Source organism: Erythrolamprus reginae, chromosome 2 (assembly GCF_031021105.1).
Source record: "Erythrolamprus reginae isolate rEryReg1 chromosome 2, rEryReg1.hap1, whole genome shotgun sequence".
Lineage (NCBI taxonomy): Eukaryota > Metazoa > Chordata > Lepidosauria > Squamata > Dipsadidae > Erythrolamprus > Erythrolamprus reginae.
In genome coordinates this window covers 177,246,899-177,274,022 of record NC_091951.1, presented here as the reverse complement: position 1 = coordinate 177,274,022, position 27,124 = coordinate 177,246,899, and the positions used below count along the sequence as shown (strand labels likewise).

Sequence of the window (27,124 nt, the reverse complement as noted above, 5' to 3'; positions counted from 1 at the left end):
AGGAAGGAAGCCAAAGGAAGCTCAGCTCAACGAGGGCCGGCTCTTGGTCCCTTGAAGCTGCCACCGCCGCCGCCCACCGAGGAGATCCCTTCGCCTGAACGGAGGTGGCGGCGGGCTCAAGGGACCAACAGCCGGTCTTTCTCGGTGCTGAATTGTTGCAGCCTCTGAGGCCGCCTCTGCCTCCGCCAAGGGACCAACAGCCGGTCCTTTTCGGACTGAGGCCACCCACCGAGGAGATCCCTTCGCCTGGAGGCGGATGCGGCCTCAGAAGCTGCAACAATTCAGCGCGGAGAAAGACCGGCTCTTGGTTCCTTGAGCTCGCCGCCGCCGCCTCCGTTCGGGCGAAGGGATCTCCTTGGTGGGCGGCGGCGGCTGCAGCTTCAAGGGACCAACACCCGGTCCTCGTTGAGCTGAGCTTCCTTTGGCTTCCTTCGAGGAGGCAGGTGAGCTTTGCAGCTTTGCATCGAAGGAAGCCAAAGGAAGCTCAGCTTGGGGGCGGGCCTGAAGCAGCCACCGCCGCCTACTCCGCCCCGGGCTTCGGCTGCACTGGGCAGCTCTGGCGGGCGCGGGGCAGCAGGGCAAGCCGCGAAGGTGGTGCCGCCAAATGTGGGTCGAGCGGGGGGGGCACTAAGCAGTAGCCGTAAGGCGGCGGTGGGGCGGTTGGCTGCAAGGCACCGGCGCCGGTGGCTTGATGTGTTACGTACATTGCTGGCGCTGCGCTGGACATGGGGCTGGCACCTCCGTCCCGGCCCAGCCAGCGGGCCAGTGCCAGCCCTGTGCCCAGGCCCAGCGCAGCGCCAGCAATGTACTGCGGCCCGACGTTGGTGCCACTGTCTTGGAGCTTCTGCTTGCAGCCGACTGGCTCGCGGCGCGTTGCAGGGCAGAAAAAAAAAGAAGAGAGGAAGGAAGAGAGAAGAAAAGGAGAGAGAGAGAAGGAAAGCATGAGAGAGAGGGAGAGAAAACAAGTGAGAGGGGGAGGGAATGTGAGAGAGAGAAAGAGAAAAATGAGAAAATGATGGAGGGAAAGAACGAGGGAGAGGGAAACAAAACAAATGAGACAGAAGGAAAAAAAGGGAGAGGGAAGAGAGAAGTGGAAAGGAGGGAAGGAGGGAGGGAGGGAAAGAAGAAGAAATGGAGGGAACAAGGAAGGAAGGAAGAATGAAATGAATTGAGGGGTGGAGGAAGGAAGGACTTTTTTGGGGGGGCGGTGTAAATTTTAAAAAAAATTTCTCTCAACATACATTCAAACAATACAATGTACCATCTAATTTTCCCTGAATAAAATGCAGTATTTTGTCAGTAACTAATATCAATCATCAAAAAAGTTGCAAAAGTTTTTTTTTCTAATGTTGTGATCCAGGTACATACTTTTCTTTTAATTAAATTCCCTCCTTAATGTTCCTTCTAAAAGTACAACACCAATTATATTTCTAACTTAACCATTATGCCAAAGTGCTTTCTTCGTTCTTTATATATTTTTCTATAAATATTTTTCTATATTTTTCTATAAACCAAGAAAACCTTGTATAACCAATCAGATGTTAACAAAAGAAAATTAAAAACAAAACATAAACATATATGAATCTCAGACTTCTTTCCCCCCCCCCCCAAATAGTACGTTCCCATTTTGTTTTTTACATTAAAATAAGGTATGTGCAGTGTGCATAGGGATTTGCTCATAGTTTTTTTTTATAGTCCGGCCCTCCAACAGTCTGAGGGACAGTGAACTGGCCCCCTGTGTAAAAAGTTTGGGGACCCCTGGTTTAAGACATACTGCACTAATATGTAATTATATTTTTATGTTCCTTCTTTCCTTTTGACCTTTTGGATCCCCCTTTCCCCTTTTAACTTTTGAAACTCAATAAACTATTTAAAAAAAAATAAAAATAAAAGTTTACTAATGAACCCTAAAGTTCCAAGTAATAAATGGAAGACAAATTTATTACTTTAATATTTATTATCCAGGCTATTGATGGTCCAGGTAATCTCTTCAAATGGAGGATTCCTGGACATCAAATCCTGCAGGGACTCTTAAGTTGTTTTAAGATCACATTGACCCAGGATCTGATAAAAGCCAAAAGGTTTTTATATATAAAACTTACTTAATGAGCTATTCATGCTAGACATAAATTAAATGGATTATGTAGTTTGAAAACACGCAAATAAAATAGATAAATAGGATCAGTGGAAAGGTAACTGTGTTTGGTGCATCTTGGTTTATAGTCATGTTAGACAATGACCATGAACACACCTGATACAATTTTGAAAAAAATGTTTATTATTAAACTTATAGATCATTATTTTAATGTGACTATTATGGAAGGCAGAATTAAATTGTATGGACATTTTTAAAAAACAAATGTTGATAATGATACTTGTTCCCAGGAACTAAAAACATTTAAAGAGCAGTGCAAGTTTTCTGCATAAAACAGAAGAAAGCTGCCATTTTACAGAATGTTGAAGACTGTCCACCACACAATTAAAAAGATCAAAAGGCAATGAAGTTCCAGTGTTACATTTTTACTTCGTAAATACTTGTTTATCCAACGTATATAATTAATTGTCTTAGCATAAACTCCTGGAAATCTTTGGCGACCACAACCATGACCAAAGCTGGTAATTCCTATCAAATAAAACTTTGCAGTTGGAAGGTAGCATGCCAGAGGACCGCCGCTGTCTCCCTGGAACAGGAAAAGTACATAATATGTTTAATATATATATTTATTTTTATGAAGCAACAATTTATCCATTGTCAAAAGTAGATACAGTACTGGTTTCTGAGAAAAATAAATCTGAAAAACCTGAACAATCTAACTCTGGTTTGGTAATACACAAAGTAGTATCCAACTGGATATAATTTCTTGGAAAATCAGCTACTTGCTTAGTGGGCTTGACCCAAAATCAAACTATATTGATACATAATCTATCATCCAGTTTTAGTTAACGTAAGAAAGGATTTTATACGTAGATAATGAAGTCAAATCATTTTATTTTCAAATTGCGTATTTTGGAGTTAGGTAAATCGTTGAAATAAACAGAATGGGGAAAAAAATTCTAATTTTCCTATAAAGCTTGCTAGTACTCTGTAAAAGCAGCAATTATTCAAGAATTAACTAAATTAAACCATAACTGTTTCACATAGTACAAAATTGGAGTTTATTTGATTGATCTTGAAAAAGCAAAATTATATCCCACCAGGCAAGGAAGTTATATTAAGGTATTATGTCAATTTCATTTTAAATCAGGTTCATTTTTCACTAATTGATACTGATGAAAAAAAGAAAAGAAATTGTAACAACAGAGGAAAATTCAGGATTTTTCAGGAATTTTGAATTGTATTTTGACTTGATTAATCTTTCTGGATAGCCCTCTTCTTATATTAATTCACTTTTAATTAATCTACCTGATGACTCATATGGATCCATGTAGATAAAATATAAAAAATATCCATGTATATTAAATATAAAAATGGCTTCTCACTGCCTTTATTTTTTTGCAGGTCATTTGGCTGAGCTAATTGTCTTTTACATTTTTCCTGAGAGGAAGATTATTCTCATTCTTCAATTATGTACTTTAAAAACAGTGGAAGAAAAATAACCATTTGTAATAAAATTTTACATATTTCTTTTTAAAAAGTCTTTGTCTTTAGCATGTCTTTGCTGAATACTGCATCTTCAAAAAAAACCCATTTAAGTTGTTTTATATCGAATAAGAATTCCACCGAGAGAATTCCCATTTTTTACAGGAGTATAGCATAGCTCTATTGACCCTGCTGGGAATACAAGTTAATGATGGACTTATCATGCTGGTAAGGTAGAAAAGACAGTGGGAAAATAAAGAACAAGTTTCAGTGGGTCTGAGTTAAAATAGGATTCTGCAGGTGTGAGGGTAGCTATCCCGTTTAGAGAACAACTTTTAATATCTACTCTAGAGCAAGGTAACAGCAACCCATTCCTGTATATTTATTCTGTAAACACAATAATATAGGAGATAGGTTACCACATATTTGAAAGTGATGCTTTATTAATTGCCAATATAATGCAGAGACTACATCTGAACCTCCCAAGATAAATTACTGAACTGAAGGTAGCTCTGCAAAAGTCAAACCACTAAGGAACCAATGAGTAGACTGGATTCTTGGAACCTCTCTGAGTAAGGAAAAGAGAGGATATTGCCTAAATGTGCTCCTAAAATCCTAAAAGGTATGAAACCTTCTATTAAGAATTTTAAACAAAAATAAAAATGAATGCAAACTTAGAACAAACAACAAAGAAAAGGCCAAAAGTACAAAAGGAATAAGTAGAAATAGAAAGTAAGTTCCATTTTTTACAATATAAATAAAAATACAAAATTATTCTATTTAGCTTTTATCTATTTTTTCTAATAATCAGATTTATTAAGTCATAAGTTCATTTTTCAAATCAGCAATAAATATGGATATTGAAGAAGTCAATTCAGTCATTTCTCCAAATCCCATTCCTCCAAAAGTATAAGTAGAAGCTTAACTTTGTTTATTAACTACACAAGTTAATGACTATTGATTAAACTACTGTATTTTTTGTAGTATAAGATGCACCAGAGTATAAGACACACCTTAGTTTTGGGGGAGAAAAAGAAGGAAAAAAGGCTTCTGCCTCCCAGCAATTTGCCTCCCAGCAAACAGAAAACAGTACAGATGATATACACTGTTTGCTGTGTATTTCTGTGCATGTATGTCTGACCCAAAGAAATAGCAAAGAATTGGAGAAATATATACTGCTCAAAAAAATAAAGGGAACACTTAAACAACACAATATAACTCCAAGTAAATCAGACATCTGTGAAATCAAACTGTCCACTTAGGAAGCAACACTGATTGACAATACATTTCACATTTCACGAGTCTGCGGAGAGGGGCAGCATACAAATCTGATTAATAAATAAATGTTGTCAGCACATTCAACTTTGTACAGAACAAAGAATTCAATGATATCATTTCATTCATTCAGATCAAGGATGTGTTATTTGAGTGTTCCCTTTATTTTTTTTTGAGCAGTGTATATTTGGCAGTATATTAATGCCAGAGATTTCTTAAATGTAATTACAGTGATCCCCCGAGTTTCGCGATCCCGATCATTGTGAATCGCTATATCGCGATTTTTCCACCCGATGACGTCACTCCCTTCCTTTCTCATCTTTCTTTCTCTCTCTCTTTCTCTATCTTGCTTCTTCCTCTCTCACACTCTCTTCCTCCCTCTCTCATCTCTTTCTTTCCTTCTCTCTCTTTCTCTATCTCTCCCCCTCTTGCTCTCGAGCGGCGGGCGGCACCCAGGGAAGGTTCCTTCGGCCGCCCACCAGCTGATCTGCTCGGCAGCGCGGCAGCAGCGAGGAGCCGAAGATGGTGTTTCCCCGTTGCCTGGGCAACGGGGAAACCCCATCTTCGGCTCCTTGCTGCTGCCGCGCTGCAAGCGAGCAGCCGGGCGGGCGGGCGAACGGGCAAGCGGCAAGCGATCTTGGGGTTTCCCCTTTGCCTGGGCAACGGGGAAACCCCATCTTCGGCTCCTCGCTGCTGCCGCGCTGCAAGCGAGCAGCCGGGCGGGCGGGCGAACGGGCAAGCGGCAAGCGATCTTGGGGTTTCCCCTTTGCCTGGGCAACGGGGAAACCCCATCTTCGACTCCTCGCTGCTGCCGCGCTGCGGAGCAGATCAGCTGTTGGGCGGCCGAAGGGGTCTTCCCCGCCGCCCACACGCAAACTCCACCATCTGCGCATGTGCGGCCATGGAAAACAGGACGCGCATGCGCAGATGGTGTTTTTACTTCCGTGCCGCTACATCGCGAGTTATCGATTATCGCGAGGGGTCTCGGAACGGAACCCTCACGATAATCGGGGGATCACTGTACACTAACTCCTACCAATTATTTAAATATATCTACTCCAAACATGACTAAGTCAGGGTTTAACTCAGCTGACTTATTTTAATACTAAAATGGGACATTGTTACATTTCAGACTATACTTTAACAGATCTTTAAAATGGATGTGGCTTTCTGAAAGTATTTTCTGCTATTTAAAAGAAGATACAATATCACTGGGCCTCTTCAGATCAAGCATTTATTTTAAAAAGCTTCTTCATTTTGTTCAGTTGTCTAGAACAGTGATGGCGAACCTATGGCATGGGTGCCAAAGGTGACACGTGGAGCCATATCTGCGGGCACATGAGCTGTTGCCCTAGCTCAGCTCCAATGTGCGCTTGTGTGCCAGCCAGTTGATTTGTGGTTCGCACAGAGGCTCTTGGAGAGCATTTTTGGCTTCCAAGAGTCTCCAAGGGGATGGGGCAAGGTGTTTTTACCCTCTCTCGGCTCCAGGGAAGTCTTCAGAACCTGGGGAGGGTGAAACATGAGCCTAATGGGCCCACCAGAAGTTGGGAAACAGGCCATTTCCAGACTCCAGAGGGCCTCTGGGGGGCTGTTTTTGCCCTCTCCAGGCATTGAATTATGGGTGTGGGCACTCGTGCTGCATGATAGCGAGTGCACACGCTCTTTCGGCACCCAAGGAAAAAAAGGTTCGCCATCACTGATCTAGAACAATAATAAAGCAGTCTTTAAAAATTAAGTCTAATAATTAGTGTTGGGCAAACCAAACTTGCATAGTTCGGGTCCGTGCAGAACTTTGCGGTGTTCGGCATACCAAACCTGGACTTTTTACAAACTCCGTGTTCAGGTTCGGTGTTCGCTCGAACACCGAGGTGGGCGGGAGGTGGAGGTAGGGAGGGCTCTGACTCAGCGAAGCTGGCTGAGGAACTCTGGGAGTTGAAGTCCACAAAGTCTTAAAGTGGCCAAGGTTGGCTGGCTGAGGAATTCTGGGAGTTGAAGTCCACAAGTCTTAAAAGTTGCCAAGGTTGGACTAAATAAATAAGGAAGTTAAGGCCACGACACCACCTTGCTCGTCCTACAACCCAGAGTAATACTGATTAGCTGCTGAGCAGGAAACAAAACCAAAGTCTGCACCAATCGCCTGTTGCGCCCATTGCCCAGGGCAGCCTTAGCTCACCTGGTGCTCTTTGGAAAGGGAGGGGGGCGAGTTCTGTGTTGACGTAAGCCTCGCCCTCCCATCTTCTGCCAAAGCAGCCCACGGCCGCCTGTCTCCTTTTATTTTTACGGAAAAGGCTGGGACGCCGCAGCCACGCCTCCTCCTTTAATTTCTTTCGCCACCACGCACGCGACCATGTCAATTCCCCCCGTGAAAAAGCACAAGATGGAGTCGGCGCTGGAGCAGCTCAAGCAACACACCACCATGGTGGCCGATGACGGTGGTGGCCAAGCCTTTTCCGTAAGAAATAAAAGGAGACAGGTGGCTGCGGGCTGCTTTGGCGGAAGATGGGAGTGCGGGGCCTATGTCAACATAGAACCCGCCCCTCTCCAAAGAGCGCCCGGGTGAGCTAAGGCTGCCCTGGGCAATGGGTGCAACGGGGGGGAGAGCCGTGCCACCTCTGAGCCCAAAATACCCACCCCGATATATGCAGCAGCTCCAACGCCTTGGATGCCCTCTGCTTGGGCTTTGTTTCCCCCCCCCCCCCATCAAAAAGGTGGGCTGCCTGGGGTTGATGGGATTTCCCCGCCTCGGGAATGGCGCAAGGAAAAGGAGGCGGGGAATCCCATTTGCTTTCCGCCCCTGCTGGGATTCCCGGGTTGGGGCTTTGATGTCACAGAGAATCCTTCCTGGCCAGGGCAAAAACGGTGGAGTTGAGGAGAAAATAAAGCCACAGGTGGATGGGGACAGCAGCCAGGCTGAGATCACCTGGAGGGGGCAACGGCGGTGGTGGGGTGGTGGTGTTTGTGGCCGTCTTGTGCGCTGAAGGGACGACCGGCCATCCAGAGCCCTCCCCCCCCTCCCGTCCATCGCCCATTTGAACCTGTCGGCTGGGATCCTGAAGCGCTGGGGGGGGAGGTGTCAGGCTGCATCAAGCGGGCGATGGGGGAAGGAGGGGAGAGCTCTGGCCAGCCGGTCAGATTGTCAAAGCCCCGACCCGTATTTTGCTGTGAGCCGCCCCGAGTCTGCGGAGAGGGGCGGCATACAAATCTAAATAATAAATAATAAATAAATAATAAATAAATAAAATCCCAGCAGGGGTGGCAAGCAAATGGGATTCCCCGCCTCCTTTTGCTTGTAGTGCCGTTCCTGAGGCGGGGAAATGCCATCAACCCCGGGCAGCCCACCTTCTTGCCGGGGGGGGGGGGGGGAAGCGCAAGCAGAGGGCATCCAAGGCCGGGGAGCTGCTGCGTTGATGTAGGCCCTGCCCTCCCGTTTTCCACCAAAGCAGTCCGCGGCCACCTGTCTCCTTTTATTTCTTACAGAACAGGCTCAGCCACCACGGTCATCAGCCACCATGGTGGTGTGTTTATTTATTTATTTTATTTATTAAATTTGTATGCCGCCCCTCTCCGCAGACTCGTTGCTTGAGCTGCTCCAGCGCCGACTCCATCTTGTGCTTTTTCACGGGGAAACTGACATGATCGCGCGCGTGGTGGCAAAAGAAATTAAAGGAGGCACAGCTGCGGTGTCCGAGCCTTTTCAGTAAGAAATAAAAGGAGACAGGCAGCCATGGGCTGCTTTGACGGAATATGGGAGGGCGGGGCCAGAAGAGTTAGGGTTTGGCGAACATCGATGGGTTCGCCCAATACTACTAATAATTTGAGCATTCTATAGACATTTATAGTTATTGATTTACCTCCTTGCAGTTCCAGAAGTCCAACATTGCAGCCCAGCTCCCAGCAATTTGACTCCGTGCAGCTAGTTTCACTTTCAGTTCTAATATCTGGCCTGCCTGTGCTGAATCAGCTGTAGGTCAGGAGGCTGATAATCACTTGCTTTTGCTAATCAGGCTCTCCACTATTTGCTGCAAGGAGGTAAATTGCTTGGAGGCAGAGACCAAAGGGTGTGGGATCTGGGGGAGGGGGCTACATTCAGTATATAAGATGCACCCAGGTTTTCATCCTCTTTTTTGGGGTAAAAAGATGCATCTTATATACTCCAAAAATATGATATTATGGGGAATCTACTAAGAGAAATTTAATTTAATTTAATTAGATTTATAAGCCGCCTATAATAGCCTAGATCAGTGATGGTGAACCTTTTATCCCTTAGACATCGAAAGAGAATGTCCACGCACTATTGTGGGTGTGTGAGTACCCACATCCATAATTCAATGCCTGGAGAGGGCGAAAACAACTCCCCCGTGCCCCCCGCCCCCCCCACAGGCCCTCTTGAGGCCAGAAACAGAGTGCTTCCCAACTTCTGGTGGGCCCAGTAGGATCATGTTCCTGTCTCCAAAGGCTTTCCTGGAGCTGGGGGAGGGTAAAAATGTTCACCCCATCCCCCCTAGAGCCTCTGTGTGAGCCAAAAATCAGCTGGCTGGCACACGCATGCATATTGGAGCTGAGCTAGATCAACAGCTTGCATACCTGCAAATATTGCTCCGCGTGCCATCTATGGCACCCATGTCATAGGTTCACCATCACTGGCCTAGATCCATGATGGCGAACCTATGTCACACATGACACAGGTGGCACACGGAGCCCTATGGGAGGGCATGTGAGACGTTTCGATGTTTCAGCTCCAGCGTGCATGCGTGCACTGGCCAGCTGATTTTAGGGCTTGGAAAAGGCCGTTTGGTCCTCCAGACGCTTCAGTGAAGCTTCCCTGAAGCCCCAGAGGCAAAGAAATCCCCCAAACAAACTGGAAGTTTGAAAAAACGAACTTCCTTTTTGCCCATTTGGGCATTTTTCCCCCACCTACCAGCAGTGGTGGGTTCATACTAGTGTGGTCCAGAGTGCCACGTAAGTATGAACCCACTGATTTTTGGCGATTTTCCTCCACAGCGTCTCCGTTTGGAAGAAGCCCTCAGCTGGGCTTTGGACGAAGAATAAAGGTCAGCATTAAGATGGGGGGGGGGGGCAGAAGGCTTCTTCCGACACGTAGACACAGGAAAAAATTCACAAAAAATGTGTGGCTCTCCAGACCACACTGGTAGGAAGGCACCACTGCCTAGCAGGCTTCAGAAAGGCCTGTGTGCATGCGCAGGGGGTAGTGCATGCGTGGGGGGGAAAAGTGGTACATGGGCACATGCACATATGCTAGACACCCACACCCACACTTTTTGCACGTGAACCAAAAATGGTTTGCCATCATGGGCCTAGATAATAAGGAAACATGAAGTAAGGAATAACAGGCTATACATAAATTGTAGTAATATGTAACAAAGAGTAATTAAAATATATTGTCCAAACACCTGCACTTCAAGCTTTGCCAACATAATCTAAACTAAAATTATCTTATTTTTACCTGGCAGCTATCAATGCCTCCATATGGAAAGCCAGCACAGATCATATTCAATGTAATTGATTGATTATACCAGGTTAATTTATTACACCTTTTACGTGGAATAATTTTTATTTGAGCTTCTTGTAATATTATACTTATATCACCTGTAAAAAAATGTAACACATCATGACATTGTGAAACAAATCAGTCATTATTGAAGACAACTACCGGTAAGCCTTTCTGATTACTAAGCTTACATTACACTTAACACTCTAGAAAGTATACTGCTGGTAAAAATATTCTTCAAGATTCATTCTAGTATATTGGGAGTTGTGTCTAATTTTGTTTGGCATCCAACAATCTAACATTGAATAGAACAGCAAGTGCTGTTAAGATTTTTGTTCTTTTTATTATTTTATTTCTATTTTCATGAATTGTTACAACTTAAAGCCTTTGTTGTCCTTTTGTCATTAGTTTGTAATGGTTTAGGATGTATTTTTATGAATTCATTTTTGTGCTCAGTCTTACTTGTGCAGTCATCATGGCTAAATTCAATAAGAAAGAATAAGGAATTCACAAAATCAGGGTCAAATTACTCCCCAGCTTTAGACTAGGTTTTTAAAAGATTTATTTTACTCTTGTAGTTATGACATTAAGTATCTTTATTCACTTATTTGTCTCCTGTCTTTATTATTTTTACCAAAAAAAATCAAGGCAGTGAACATATTTAACACAGTGATATATACTAAAAAATTCTGCATTTTAATTGGGCTTGGCAAGAAATTTTAGTATCTGCTTCAACCTTGAAGTAGTAGGCAGAGTTGTCTAAAAGGTGTATAAGAAAAATAATTAAGAATTAAATATTAACTAGCTATTAAATATAGGCAATGAAGCTTAAATTGTAGTGGGATTTCTTCCATGTAAAATTCTAATTCTGATGAGGAAAACATCACTTTATGTTTAAGGATTTCTCAAGGTAATTCTTTCTTCTGCTGGATGCAGAAAAAATAACCAAAATCTTGGAATACTGAAAAATAGTAGCTGTATCCAAGTCTTTAAAATCAAGCTAAGACTGTATACCTGAATTCCTTCAAACCTAGTGCCCCTTGAAGTTTGACTTTAAAAAAAAAAAATTAAAGTTTTAGAAATACTGCAATCTGCTAAATTGGTGAACATACTTCCTTTCTTATTATTTTTTACTAAAAATAGTTTAAGGGCAGTTTTATGTTTAGTGATGGTGGTGGTTAGATTTTTATCATAAATCAGTTTCAGTGTTATTTGCCCTCTCAAAGTTGAGGACTAAAGGGGTTTCAATATAGGGGCCAATAAACTCTACAAAATCCAGACAAATTATATCCAGAAAAAATGAAACTGGGTTGAGAGAGTAATCAAGCATGTTTTTTTGTTGCAGAATGGACGCCTGATGGATGGGGAGGAAATATGAAATGGAAAACTAAGGGGATAGGGTGTAATGAAATAAATTGTTTAAAATCATTAATTTAGCTATACCATACTATATTTGCTTCACTGTCATTTTAACAGAAATGCTGCAAATTATAAAGATTATAAAGATATATCATATATATTCTCTCCTTATCTATCTATCTATCTATCTATCTATCTATCTATCTATCTATCTATCTATCTATCATCTATCTATCTATCTATATTATATATATATATATATATATATATATATCATATATATTCTCTCCCTCCCATCTACTTCTCTTCTTTTTTACTTTCTATCTTTATATATATTACTCAATGTATATTCTCTTCCATATGTATTGTATATTGGACAAAGAATAAATAAATAAATAAATAAAAAAGTGTCCTATTCTTGGTGCTGAAGGTACTTGGCTTGGTTAGTGAATCTTAATCTTTACCGGACTAAACATTAGTGAAATCTTTTGATGGTTGTTTTTCAGTTTCAAATGCTGAAAGGTAGACATAGCCAGATTCATCAACATTCTAAATAGGCAGTTCTTTTTAGCTTGTAGGATTAAAAAAGCAAATGCAACAGTACAAAACCAGTTTCCTACTTCCTTCTTCTTAAGACATTTTTAAATTTCCCACTCTAGCTAGCCTACAGCACAAGTACTAGTTCTTGAAAACCTTTCATTTGGGTATCTTGCTTAGCTTCTGAGCTCAGACAATGTGATCCACATGTTGTCGTTTGCTGAAGCTCTCAGCATATTATCTATTCCAAAATCCTGTATGGGAGATGATGCTGAATTAAGTAAACTGTAATTTGCAAAGCGCTTGAGTAAATGGCAGCATTAGTAAACTTAATGAGAGTCAGTTGGGTATACAGATACTGTAGTTCTAAAGTTACAAAGGCAATTGGGTCCAGAATTTTCACCACTAAGTAATCTAGGTAGCAGAAGACATCACTGAGAGGCAGTGATCTCTTCAATTCCTCTTATAGCTGTTAAGCCAAGATCATGAATTAAGTCAATATGCAATTTTCACTCCTTATAATTTCCTGCCAGCTTCCAGCAACTAAAGTTAGTGGGAATCCATTAGGAAGTTGCAAGACCCAGACAACTTGCAAGTAGGCTGCCAGGCAGGTAATTGGCTGCTGCTGGATGGAAGAGAAAATGAGGAGTGAACAGTTATAACCCTCTTAAATGCAAGCCAGTTGCCAAGCGTCCAGATTGCAATCATACGACTATGGGAGTTCTGGGACCGCCAGAATCTTTAAGATAAGTTGTAAATAACACTTGTTCAGTGCCATTGTAACTTCAAATTCAACCAATTGTTGAACAAATTAACCAAGGGCTTTCCTGTAGTAATTAATGCTGGCTTAAAAAAATAGGCAATGGCAAACTACTGCTCTACTGCTGCAAAGAAAGCTGCATGATTTCATTTGTAAGTCACAGGAAATTGAAGTGGCCTTTCCAGTTCAGGCAGAAAGTCCTCCAAATCCAATCTCCTGTTAATTAGAGTTCTTTTCCCTCTACCGCAGGTTTTCTTGTTCAACATTTGGAGAGGGAAGTATGAAAAAAGGGGACAAACAGCAAAAGTTGCTTCTACATGTTTATCTACCTGCATATAAATTCAAATTCAAGACATATAGAGGCCCAGTGCCAAAATAAAAATAGCCCTTTTGTGCCCTATATTTGTAAATATTTAATTTCATTATCTAAGATTTTCAGCATTCTCTGAAATACAAAATCCAGCCTAGTTTTCTTACAAACATATGAAATGCCATGAATAGTGTATAGTAACAGCAAATATGTTTGCCAGAAACTTAATATTCCTAGTACTTAAAAAGAGAATCAAAAGAATTATGAATACAGTAAGATATGTTTACTTTTTTTGTCTGTTGTTAGTTTTAACTGTTTTTGTTGCACAGTAATTTTTAATCTGATGTTTGTACATTGTCTTTATATAAATATCACAGGAATAATAGAAAAGTACCTTTTTCTCTTTTATAACCCCATCCAGTTATGTAACAGGGGGCCTCTTCATTTATCGAAAGATTTGTGGTTGGTAAGCAGATCGGGTGAACATAGTCATTGAATTTGATAGATCTGACTAATATTATCACGGCAATATCATTGTCATAGGTCTCTTTCACAAAATTAGGATGTATATGGATAGCTTTAATCCGACGCCTTATTGTATGAGAGTAATCTTTACCAATTTGATGCAAACCAATTACAACCGTCCAAAGGGCTGGGTCCCTAGGAAAGAACAAAACTTCTCTAGGGATTATTGTTCTTATTATTACATTACATTATTACATTGCTACTTGATAACGTCTATGATACAGACATTGTTTTTTTAGTCCATTCCGTGTAAACAATACATCGTTAATTACAGATCCTGATTAAAATTTGATTATGTGGCTAAAACAATGATCAGTACAGAAAATAACACCAATTTAAAAAGTATTATTTCTCTACACACACACAAACACTATCCCTCCACTCAGTTTTAGACAGAACGCCCAAACTGTGTGCATGCTCATGGCCAAACTGAAAAATGAACACATGTGCACACGGACACATGCATGCACAAACATGCCCATGCATGTGCAGACCCAAAGACCAGCTGGCTGGCAGGAGGTGGGGCATCCCAACACCAGGAGTGCGGTAAGAGATAAGTGATTTTTCTTTCATGAGCTTCAGTTTCATCGTTTGCAGGGAAACAGAAGCTCATGAAAGAAACACTATGGATATCTGACCTGGTGTGGCAGCAGAGAGGGCCATAGGTTCGCCATCATGGTTCTATATCAAAACTAAACAAATCATTAATATGACCATAGACCAGGTTTAATGAGTTTCTACAAGTATTGACAAGGACACTCAAAGTGTCCTTTCCAGTATTTTTAATGTTTCCAGTATTTTTAATGTTTAATTATACACTCAGTAAAGAACAAAATGCAATAAATCTTTAAAATAAAAGTGTCTTTGAACTCTATTTTAATAGATTTGGATGCACAAAATGTACTGTTTGAAACATGCCTAGGTACCCAGAAGAAAGATAAGCTGAGGCTGGTAGGGAGAATTCTGTAGCAGAAGTAATGGTGATAAGGAAAATGTTTTTAATTGTAAAGGTTGGGGCAGAGAGTGAGATATCTTCTTTATTTCTTTTCCACATCTTGTTATACATTGCGCTTTTGTTCTGGTATGCTAGGGTATATGGTTTTCTGTAGGTGGAATAAGTAGATTTTTTTTGTATGTATTTCTCTGGATATCATATTTGTCATCTGTGAAATACCTATCTCTGTATGTTCATATAAATTTAAAAAATAAATAACACATATAAAAGGAACTTTTTAGTGTCCTCATGGACCACAAGTTAACCATAAGTTAGGGGTGTGATTTAGTCTCTAAAAAAGCAAATGATACTTTGGAGCAGACTTTAGATCATGGACCATATTTGCTTCACTCAACTATTCTGAGAATGTATTTACAATACTGGAATGCTACTGTTTAAAAAGGCCACAGACAAATTGGACCAAATTCACAAGGCCACCAATATGATGAAAGATCTGGAAACCAAGTCCTATGATGAATGGCAACAGGATTTAAATATGTTTAACCTACAGAAAAATGATTGTGCATTACTTAATTCTACAACCCCGCAGCCATTAGAACAAGGTGTCACATGGGTAAGTTTTTCTTTTTTAGAGATCTTCAGAGGGTCCAGATGGTTATCCACCAAAGATGCTTTAGTGGATTTTGCACTTAGGAGGGGGCTTGGTTTAGGTGACCCTAAAAATCCTTCCAACTCTTAATGTTCTAACAGTGTTACACATGCATCCTTCAGCTAGCTGTATGTACGTAGGCATGGACCCATCCATTAGATTTAGAAAACAATGGTGGGGAAGTAAGTGGAGAAGACAGCATGGCGAACCTATTGCTTTTTTCACAGCCCAGCTTTATATTTTTTTGTCACATTTTGACCACATTAACAGTAAAAAAGATGTATAAGGTAATCTCGGAAATGATGAAAAATTAAGTCTTACATAAATCACTAGGGTCACTCAAATGACGTTCCATTCTGCCAGTGAAAAAGAGATGACAGAGAATGAAAAATCCCTGTCAGTGGTCTGAGGGCTGAGTGTTGTTCAAGAAGCTTTGAGGATGATTGAATAAGAAACACATTTAAAAAATTTCTACAAGAAATTGGATGAATGAAATTTGAAATAATTTGCCATGTTTGAACAAATAAACTAAAAGATTTGTCTTCTCAAGTGGCTCATAACAATTAACAAATATTTTCCTCTTATTTTTTAAACACAACTATTTAGCATTAAAATAATTAGGTTTGGTCCTGATAGCTCTGAATATGAGTCTTTTATTACTTAGGATTGGATATGAAAAAGCTTCAGGGCAAATAATTAAACAAATATATTGAAAACATCAAAATCCCTCTCTACACTATTTGTGTGATCCTTGACAAATATTCTTCTTTATTAGATCCTTAATAAATAAATATAGCAGTTAGATTTATGTACTGCTTCACAGTGCTTTACAGCTCTCTCTAAATTAGTGGTCCTCAATCTTTCTAATGCCGCGACCCCTTAATACAGTTTGTCATGTTGTGGTGACCACTGTTCCCTGTAAGGTGCGCATGCCTGCGCGCGCACACCTTAAAGCGCACCTCAAAACGCGCACACCTCAAAACGTGCGCACCTCAAAACGCCCCCCCACGCATCCTTTTCCAAGGGCGCACACGGAGCCGTGGCCGCCCCCCTCTGACCCCCTCGCGCCCCTGGCTTCTCGCTGCTGCCGCCCACCCGCCCGATCCGCCTCTCTTTCTCCTCCGCTTCCCGCCTTGGGGCGCAGCTCCTCCCGCAGCGGGAATGCCCGCCCTGCCGCTCTCGCACTCCCTTCGCCGAGAGCGCTTTCGTCCCGGGCTCTGAGCGAGGGGCTGCAGGAGAGGCAAGGCAGGTGTTCTCACAGTGGAGACCGGCGAAAGTGATTTTCAATGTCGGGCGCACGGGTGCACGCGCTCCCCATCCCCCTGCCAGCCCGCCCGGAACATTCAAAATAAGAAAAACCGGCGAATGTTCCGAGCGGGCTGGTAGGGGGATGGGGAGCGCGCGCACCCGACATTGAAAATCACTTTTGCCAGTCTCCGCTGTGGGAAGAACGGAGAGAAAGCAAGAGAGAGAGAGAGAGAAAGAAAACAGGAGAGAAAGTGAGAAAGAGAGAGAAAAAGAGCGGGGGGGAGAGAAAGAGATAGCAAGAGAGAGAGAACAAGAGAGAAAGAGTGAGAGAGAAAGCAAGAGAGAGACAGAGAAAGAAAACAAGAGAGAGAAAGTGAGAAAAAGAGAGAGAGAGCAAGAGGGGGGAGAGAGAAAGAAATAAAGAAAGAGAGAGAGATGAGAGAGGAAGGAAGAGAGTGAGAGAGAGAGAGAGAAGAGTGGAAGGAAGAGAGACAGAGAGAAATGATAGAAAAAAGGGAAGAAAAAAGAGAAATGAGAAAATAATTGAGGCAGAGAATGACAGGAAAGAGAGAGAAACAGAGAGAGAAGTGACTCTTGATTTAAAGCATATGGTAAAAGCACTTAAATAACAGGGGAAAACCCCCAGCCCTTACCTGTTTTTATTAATAGTTATGTTTTTGGTTTTGCTAGTTGTTTTAGTTTTAATAGTAATGGATTTTGGTTTTTTTAAATTATTAATTTCTTTTAATAAAAAAGAAGGGATTTATTTATTTATTGATTTACTTACTTACTTATTTTTATGCCGCTCAGTCCCAAGGGGACTGCCGCTCAGTTTCAAGTTTCAAGTTTTATTGGATTTATATGCCGCCCCTCTCCGAAAACTCAGGGCGGCTAAGAACAATCATAAACAATGTACAATAAAATCCAATACTAAAAGCAAATTTAAAACCCCTTAATATATAAAAACCAAACATACATACAAGCATACCATATATACAGTTGTGACGGCCTAGGGGGAGAAAAAAGTCTTAATTCCCCCATGCCTGGCGGCAGAGGTGGGTTTTAAGTAGCTTACGAAAGGCAAGGAGGGTGGGGGCAATTCTGATCTCTGGGGGGAGTTGGTTCCAGAGGGATGGGGCCGCCACAGAGAAGGCTCTTCCCCTGGGTCCCGCCAAGTGGCATTGTTTAGTTGATGGGACCCGGAGAAGACCCACTCTGTGGGACCTAAATGGCCACTGGGATTCGTGCGGCAGAAGGCGGTCCCTGAGGTAATCTGGTCCGGTGCCATGAAGGGCTTTATAGGTCATAACCAACACTTTGAATTGTGACCGGAAACTGATCGGCAACCAATGCAGACTGCGGAGTGTTGGTGTGACATGGGCATATTTAGGGAAGCCCATGATTGCTCTCGCAGCTGCATTCTGCACGATCTGAAGTTTCCGAACACTTTTCAAAGGTAGCCCCATGTAGAGAGCCTCGAGGTGATGAGGGCATGAGTGACTGTGAGCAGTGACTCCCGGTCCAAATAGGGTCGCAACTGATGCACCAGGCGAACCTGGGTGAACGCCCCCCTCGCCACAGCTGAAAGATGTTTCTCTAATGTGGATCGAGGACGCCCAAGTTGCGAACCCTCTCTGAGGGGGTCAATGATTCTCCCCCCAGGGTGATGGACGGACAGATGGAATTGTCCTTGGGAGGCAAGACCCACAGCCACTCCGTCTTGTCTGGGTTGAGTTTGAGTTTGTTGACACCCATCCAGGCCCCAACAGCCTCCAGGCACCGGCACATCACTTCCACTGCTTCGCTGACTGGACATGGGGTGGAGATGTATAGCTGGGTATCATCGGCGTATTGATGATACCTCACCCCATGCCCTTGGATGATCTCACCCAGCGGTTTCATGTAGATGTTAAATAGCAGGGGGGAGAGGACTGACCCCTGAGGCACCCCACAAGGGAGAAACCTAGAGGTCGACCTCTGCCCCCCCACTAACACCGACTGCGACCGACCGGAGAGGTAGGAGAACCACTGAAGGACAGTGCCTCTCACTCCCAACCCCTCCAGTCGGCGCAGAAGGATACCATGGTCAATGGTATCGAAAGCCGCTGAGAGGTCAAGAAGCACCAGGACAGAGGACAAGCCCCTGTCCCGGGCCCGCCAGAGATCATCCATCAATGCGACCAAAGCAGTTTCCGTGCTGTAGCCGGGCCTGAATCCAGACTGCTGAGGACCTAGATAATCGGCTTCTTCCAAGGACTGCTGGAGTTGGAGCGCCACCACCTTCTCAACAACCTTCCCCATAAAGGGAAGGTTGGAGACTGGACGGTAGTTATTAAGCACGGCTGGGTCCAGGGAAGGCTTCTTGAGGAGGGGGTGCACAAGTGCCTCCTTATAAAGGGCCGGAAAGGACCCCCTCCCCAAGGAGGCGTTGACAATCTCCTGGGCCCAGCTCCGTGTCACCTCTCGACTGGCCGAAACCAACCAAGAGGGACACGGGTCCAGTAAACAGGTGGCGGAGCTCACAGCTCCAATGGCCTTGTCCACTTTATCAGGTGTCACCAAGTCAAACTCCCCCCAGACAGATGGACAAAGACGTTTAGCCCCAGTCATCTCGACTGATTCGTTGTCAGTCGACTCTGTTTTACAATTGGAGTCGAGGTCAGCTCGGATCCGAGCGATTTTATCAGCAAAAAACGTGTTAAAGTCCTCAGACACTATACTTTTCCACCCACACCGAAAAAAAATTAGAGGGAACATTGGTGGTGACCCATAACTATAAGTCTAGCCCCAATTCTCCCAAAAGAATTTTAAGCTGATTGCCCTGAAGTTCAGAGGGACACCCCTCCCCCCATTGTAAATGCCTGATTGGTAGTATTATAAAAATATTTTCCAAGATGCCAGAATAGAAGCTTTACCTCCTAGCATGGGAAAATTGTCTTCTCCCATGGTCTCAGGTGAGCCCTGTGAAATGGTTGTTCGACCCCCAAAGGGGTCCCGACCCCCAGGTTGAGAACCACTGCCCTAAGTGGTTTACGGAGTCAGCATATTGCCCCCAAAAATCTGGACCCTCAGGAGGGAAGGCTGAATCAACCATGAGCTGGTGAGACCCGAACTGCCAAACTACTGGCAGCCAGTGATCAGCAGAAGTACCCTGCAGTACTGCATTCTAACCACTGCACCACAGAAGCTCAACTACTATGAAACTACATCTGCTTCAAAACTCAATTCTCTAGGAAAGCTACGAAAGGCATGCTAAATCTCCATTTTTCATACATAATCATATGTTTGGTCCATACTTCTTAAGTCAGTGGATTTATTACTCCTAAATTGAAGAAGAAGTATTAGAACGGAAAGATACATACTCTGATATCTTAAAGCAGTGTGCTGCCGTCAACACTATGCTTGTATTAATTAAAGATCCACCACACATAGGGAGATATCCTTTACCAGCTTCATAAACCTGAAGATTAATTTGCCAAGGCCATGCTCCTGGCATAGCATCCCGTCCACCTACAATTCGAGTTTGCATCGTTGAATTTTTCATAAGAGGCCTTTCTCCACAGACTAGAAATCAAAGAAAAATAGGTAAGCGATGTAAGAAATGTCATTCATCTAGTAACAATGTATTTAAAGCAGTATTTTAGAAACCACACTATGTTGATAATTGGAGATTTTAACGCCATCGTAAATAGACAATTAGATCACTCGGGGAAAGAAAAATAGTAAAAAGATTTTTTTTTAAAATTATCTACTACTTTTCAAAAAATGAAAACAGAATTATTACTGAATGATATCTGGAGGGAAAGATATCCCCAAAAGAGACAATATACCTTTTATTCTAACCCCCACAAAATTTGGACAAGAATAGATATGGTATGGGCTCCAAAAATAACTGCAGAATAAATAAAAGAGGTGGAAATAGATGTAAACACATGGGCAGATCATAATCCTCTAGTAGTTTACATAAAAAATAATAAAAAATGCTTAAATTGGCAGATGAATAGAAATATTTTGAAAGAAAAAAAATACAAGGACTGGATCGAGAAAGAATTAAAGATATTTTTTGAAATTAATAAAAACTTAGACACTACTCCACAAAATTTATGGGACACAACCAAAGTATACATAAGAGGATTAACGATTTCCTACACGGCAAAACAAAACAAAGAAAAACAAATAAAATATGAAAGATTAATAAATGAATTAAAACAATTAGAAACTTTATCGCAACAAAATACAAAGAATAGGGAGTTAAAAGGAAAAATTGATGTAATTAAACATAAAATCAGATTGATAGACCAAAACCAAATAGCGGAAAAAATAAAAAGAGTTAAACAACACTACTTTGAACATGCTAATAAGCCAGGAAGATGGCTCGCATATAAACTTAGGAAACAGAGACAATCAAAAATAATTTAAAAACTAGAAGATAAAGATGGTATAATAAAACATAATACAGAAGAAAAAGCAAATATAGTACAATTTTTTTTAAAGAATTATATAAAAAAGAGAATATTAGTGAGGATGAAGTCTTTAAATATTGAGAACATACTGAATTACCACAATTAACGGAAGAGCAACAGGCAAATATGGAAGGACCAATAACAACTGAAGAACTTCTTACAATTATCAAAAAGCAAAAAAATAATAAAGCAACTGGACCAGATGCCATACCGGCAGAATGGTACAAAATAGAAAGTGAAATAATAATAAATAACATGTTAGAAATTTTTAATGAATGTAGACTAGACGGTAGAATCCCGAAATCATGGTCAGAATCTTTAATAACTTTAATTCATAAATCAGGAACAGCAAAAGAAAAAATTAAAAATTATAGACCTATATCATTACTAAATGTTGACTATAAAATATTTACTGCAATATATGCAGATAGATTAAAAAGGATTTTAAATGGGATAATTCATCAAGATCAGAATGGCTTCTTATCAGGCAGACAGATCAAAAATAATCTTAGAATGATTATTAATACGGTAGAATATTATGAACAGCATCCTGAAAAATCACTATCATTAATGTTTTTGGATGCCAAAAAAGCCTTTGACAACGTTAATTGGACATTTATAAAAATGCAACTAAATAAAATGAGATTTGGTCCTAAATTTGTAAATTTAATAGATGCTATTTACTCAAAACAAACAACTAAAATTATATTAAATAATGAACAATTGGAAGCATTTGAAATAAACAAAGGAGTTCGACAAAATTGTCCCCTATCACCTTTATTATTTATTTTGTCTTTAGAAACTCTACTGATAAAAATAAGGGTAGATCCAAAAATAAAAGGTTTGAATGTCGGAAAGGAGGCATATAAAGTCCAAGCATTTGCAGACGATCTGACTTTTATAATTGAAGATCCGATAACAACAGTCCCAATACTAATTCAGACAATAGAACAATATGGAAAAGTAGCAGGTTTAAAAATAAATAAGAGTAAAACACAATTTATAACAAAAAACATGAGTAAAGTACAAGAAAGAAAATTAGATTAATTAATTAATTAATTTAATTAATTAATTAAATTAGAATACTCAAAACAATTGATTTAATTAATTTAATTAATTAATTAAATTAGAATACTCAAAACAAACAACTAAAATTATATTAAATAATGAACAATTGGAAGCATTTGAAATAAACAAAGGAGTTCGACAAGATTGTCCCATATCACCTTTATTATTTATTTTGTCTTTAGAAACTCTACTGATAAAAATAAGGGTAGATCCAAAAATAAAAGGTTTGAATGTCGGAAAGGAGGCATATAAAGTCCAAGCATTTGCAGACGATCTGATTTTATAATTGAAGATCCGATAACAACAGTCCCAATACTAATTCAGACAATAGAACAATATGGAAAAGTAGCAGGTTTAAAAATAAATAAGAGTAAAACACAATTTATAACAAAAAACATGAGTAAAGTACAAGAAAGAAAATTAGAATGCATTTCCTGAATACAAATAGCTAAAAAGGTTAAATATTTGGGAATATGGATAACATCTAAAACAATAACATTAAAAAATGATAGTTATATAAAACTAATGATGGAAATTAAAAAAGATTTAGAAATTTGGAATAACTTAAAAATATCCTTTTTGGGAAGAGTTGCCACAATTAAGATGAATATTTTGCCTAAAATTTTGTTTTTGTTTCAGGTGATTCCAATAAATCCAGGGGGAATTTTTAAAAAAAACCTAACAACGATAGTTAAAAAATTCTTATGGCAAGGAAAAAAGGCAAGAATAAAGATAAATATTTTGGAAGATATTAAAGAAAGGGGAGGATTTGCACTTCCTAATTGGAAATTATATTATCAGGCAGCCGCCCTAACGTGAATTAGAGATTGGATAACATTAGAGGATAAAAGAACATTGAATTTAGAAGGACATGATCTCATGCTTGGCTGGCATGCCTTTATATGGTACGATAAGGATAAAAATCACTCATATTTTAAAAGACATACATTAAGAAAATATCTCTTGGAAGTCTGGAAAGACGTAAGAAAAAACCATTTTTTGACTGTCTCTGAATGGGTGGCCCCCTTAGAAGCAATAATACACCCAAATGAGAATAATAAGATATAAGGACCTATTAAATGATCAAATGAAATTAAAATCTAGAACTAATCTACAAGAAGAAGGGATAACAATTGATTGGTAGCACTATGCACAGATTCGATCTAGATACCAGAAAGATAGTATGCTTTATGTTTTTAATAAGAATAAAAACCTATTAGGTAATTTAATAACCATCAATCAAATTAAAACAATAGGAAAAGTTTATAAATATTTGATTGCCCACAAAAACATAGATTTGACTTTAAAGGATAACATGATAAGTTGGTGCAAAAATATTGGAAAAGAAATAGATATAGACACATGGGAGAAAGTCTGGATCTACAATTGGAAAATGACTAAATCAGTATCTCTAAAAGAAAACCAAATTAAAATGTTTTATAGGTGGCATCTGCCACCAAACAGGATAGCAAAAATGTTCCCCAAAACTTCTCCGTTATGTTGGAAATGTAAGAAGGAAATAGGGTCCTATTACCATCAATGGTGGACATGTAGCAAAGCTAGAATCTACTGGAAAATGATAGAAAAAATAATAAAAGAAATAGTAAAGCAGGATATAGAAATAATCCCGGAATTCTATTTATTAGGAATTACCAACCAAACTTATAAGAAAGAAATTTTATATCTAGTTATAAATATTTTAACTGCGGCTAGGATAATATTTGCGCAAAACTGGAAAGGGGAGGATATCCCCAAAGAAGAAGAAGTTATCACAAAAATATTAGATTGCGCTGAAATGGATATGATGACAAGACGCTTAAATGATCAAGAAGATATGGAATTTTATGAAACATGGAACAAAGTTTATATATGGATAAATAAGAAGAAACAGTAGAAGGTTAAGATAAATAAATAAATAAATGAGTAAATTGTTTCGGTTAAGGTATGATTTATGTGTTATAATAGAATTAGCTAGAATAAGTTTGTTTTAGAAGTATATCAGAATTGGTTTATATATGAAGAATTATTATGAGAAGAATTTTGAATTTATATTAGAATTAGTTTAAATATGAAAAATGTTAATGAGAAGTTTAACAAATTATTTCTTAATATTTATAATAATGAATTATATTTAAATATGCATTCTTTTTTCTGTATTCAAATTTATACTTTTGAGATAAGCGGGGGAAATACAACCCCACTTTTTATGTTAAATGTATGTGTGTCTGTCCATTTTATGAAAATTAATAAAATTTATTTTTAAAAAAAATAGAAACCACACTCTATAAGAAAGATGAAATGAGTGAGATTTGCAGAACTGAATCACACCCATTTAGGTTGTATGACTGGACCATATATTTAGTAGTCAATTTTATCTTAGCCTACTTCTACAAAGTCAGCCTCTGTAGTTAATTTATGGTTGAGTGGGTTGCACAGGAAAAAATACACCAGAATTAACTGGGTGAATGTGAAATGTAGCTGAAAACCAACTACACCGCACATAAATATTTGAATTTAGTTCCATCTTTATCCATGTTCCAACTCTTGGGTAAATGAAGTATAAAATCTAAATAACGATCCCAAAATGCATTCAGGTGTGAGCAATGATTTAAGACTCATTATTTTAAGAACTGATAACACGCCAGGCAGTTTAGCATGTAAATTACAAATAACATTAGCCTCTTCTGTTATTTCTTAGCTTCTGAGCTTCCCAGTCCAGTTGCGATGGCGTAAATTACATATATTTCCCCAAAAGCTGGAAACAGGTAAATTATAAGTATTTGTTTTCGAGTAGATACCAGCACAGAAATTCATGGATACGGGCAGACAAGGAAACGTCAGAGGACATGCCTGGACACTCTAACTCTTATTTTAAAAAGGGAGAGGTTCACACGGCCACAACCTAATTGCTATACCGTTGATAAATGTAACTCCGGCATTGTCGGAATGCAACTGCTCGCGGAGTAAACACCAGCATAGCCCTGAGGCGCCCCTACTCTCGCCCCTACTTATGCAATCGCGGGTGGGCCTTTTGCGGACCGCCCCTGTCGCATAAATGACAGTGGGGTAGCCCGGGAGACGCCTTCTTTTAGGAAGCACCCGCCGAGGAGAAGTTTCCGACAACGGCCTTGGACCTTGAGCGCCTTTGGCGAAGAATTCCCGCACGTTCCGGTGATCCTCCCCCCCCAACCCCCCCCCCCCCGTTGATCTATTAAGCTACCCGTCCTGAGCATCACGTTGGCGATCAACCGCCGAGCTCGACGGCCTGCCAGGCCACGTCTCACCGTCGTTATCATTCAGGGAGACTTTGGGCCAGGCTTCCCTGGACAGCACAAGCAAAGCCCAAAAGGAAAAGGCGGCGGGACCAAAGTTGCGACTCATCGTCCATCCAGGGAGCAAAACGTCGGCAGACGTTGCGCGTGTTCTCCCTCAGGCTAGGGCCGCTAAGGGTCAGGTGGCGCGAGGGTCACGGTTCTCTTCGCGGGGAGCCACTGGCTAAGGCGCTGCCCTGGGGAAGATAGGGGCATGCAAGGCCAGCGAGAGGGGGAAGGTGGGGGACTTGCTTTCCAAACGGTCACCGAACTTCCCGACTGAAATAACCGCTGGCTGAACCGGAGGATTCCAGGCCCTCCTCACCATCATAACGGTCCCCCTTGGCTACTCTCATGCTGACTGGCACACTCTGTCTGCTTACTGGCGATTACTGCGTAATGAGGGATGCAGCCTTAGGTCTTGGATCCCCTGTAAGATCCTTTATGGTGGGACCTTTTTCTTGGGATTCTGTTTATCTTGTCTGTCTTATTCAATCCTTTACAGTCTCCATATTGATAAAAACCTCCATGACATATATTAACCTCTGAGTACTTTTATTGTATGTGTGAATGTGGAGAGACGTGTCCCATCTACTAGTATGTGAGCTACTACTAGAAACATGTACCAATGATTTTTTGAGTCAACAACAAAACCAGGAAGGTGGCATCATTCTGGCAGTTTAAAGTTTGACTTAGACTCAGAAGAAGATGACTTATGTATAATTTGATATCTTTATTATACTTGTCATTATCCTGAACCAATGGATGACCTTCAGTGACTTTATGTAGATGCTGAAAAAACCCCCAAGCAAAGTATTGAACACAGAAGCAACCACAGAGGCTAATTTGCCCATCCTGGATTATCAACTGATACTACCCAGTCGGGAAGGAATGAAACATGTATCTGGGCTATTTGCAGCATCCTGCAGTCACATTAATCACATTTTATGATGATTTGGAGAAAACCAATGTTATGTTTGTAACTCAAGGATTACCTGTACTCCAAAGTATTCCTTTTTCTTTTTGAAAAAAATGGAGATGGGATGAAACATGAAAGTAGTCTAACAATAGATCAATAATTGGCTCTTCAAGCACCAGTAAAAAGGCATTAGGTGCAATTTTACCCCTGAAAGAGGAATTTATTTTTTCCCAAACCTGCTCCCTTTGGCCTCTTACCCCATTCTCCATCTTTTCCTCATGCTGCTTAGAATATGGTCTATATCAGGGTTGTCAAACTCCAGGTACATTGGACGAATCACACGCTGGCCATACCCACAGCATTCAGAAGCTTCAAATAGTACAGAGTGCAATTGCATATGTATTAAAAGGTGTTGGTTAGTTGTCACATATACCACTGCCTTGTGAGCTGTATTAGTTGCAAGTGTGTTTTTGGGTGCCATTCAAGGTACTGGCTATCACCTTTAAAGCCCTTCCTGACTGGGTATGTGTGTTACCTAAGGAACCATCTTCCTCTAGTTGCTTCCAATGTTCCCTCTAATTTTTTTCCGGGGTGGGCGGAAAAGTATAGTGTCTGAGCGGCAGTCCCCTTGGGACTGGGCGGCATAGAAGTACAAA

The 27,124-nt window shown here is 40.7% G+C and overlaps 1 protein-coding gene across 1 annotated transcript; it reads right to left on the bottom strand.

Annotated features, from left to right (window-relative positions):
• Window positions 1-2,444: 2,444 nt before the first annotated feature.
• Window positions 2,445-25,619, bottom strand: LOC139161417 (transmembrane protease serine 12-like). Its single transcript, XM_070740514.1, has 5 exons — window positions 25,523-25,619; window positions 20,070-20,271; window positions 13,725-13,990; window positions 10,320-10,462; window positions 2,445-2,681 (listed from the first exon to the last, which is right to left on the bottom strand). Exons 1-5 carry the CDS (start codon window positions 25,617-25,619, stop codon window positions 2,448-2,450), a joined length of 942 nt encoding a protein of 313 aa, XP_070596615.1. The 3' UTR covers window positions 2,445-2,447.
• Window positions 25,620-27,124: the final 1,505 nt, after the last annotated feature.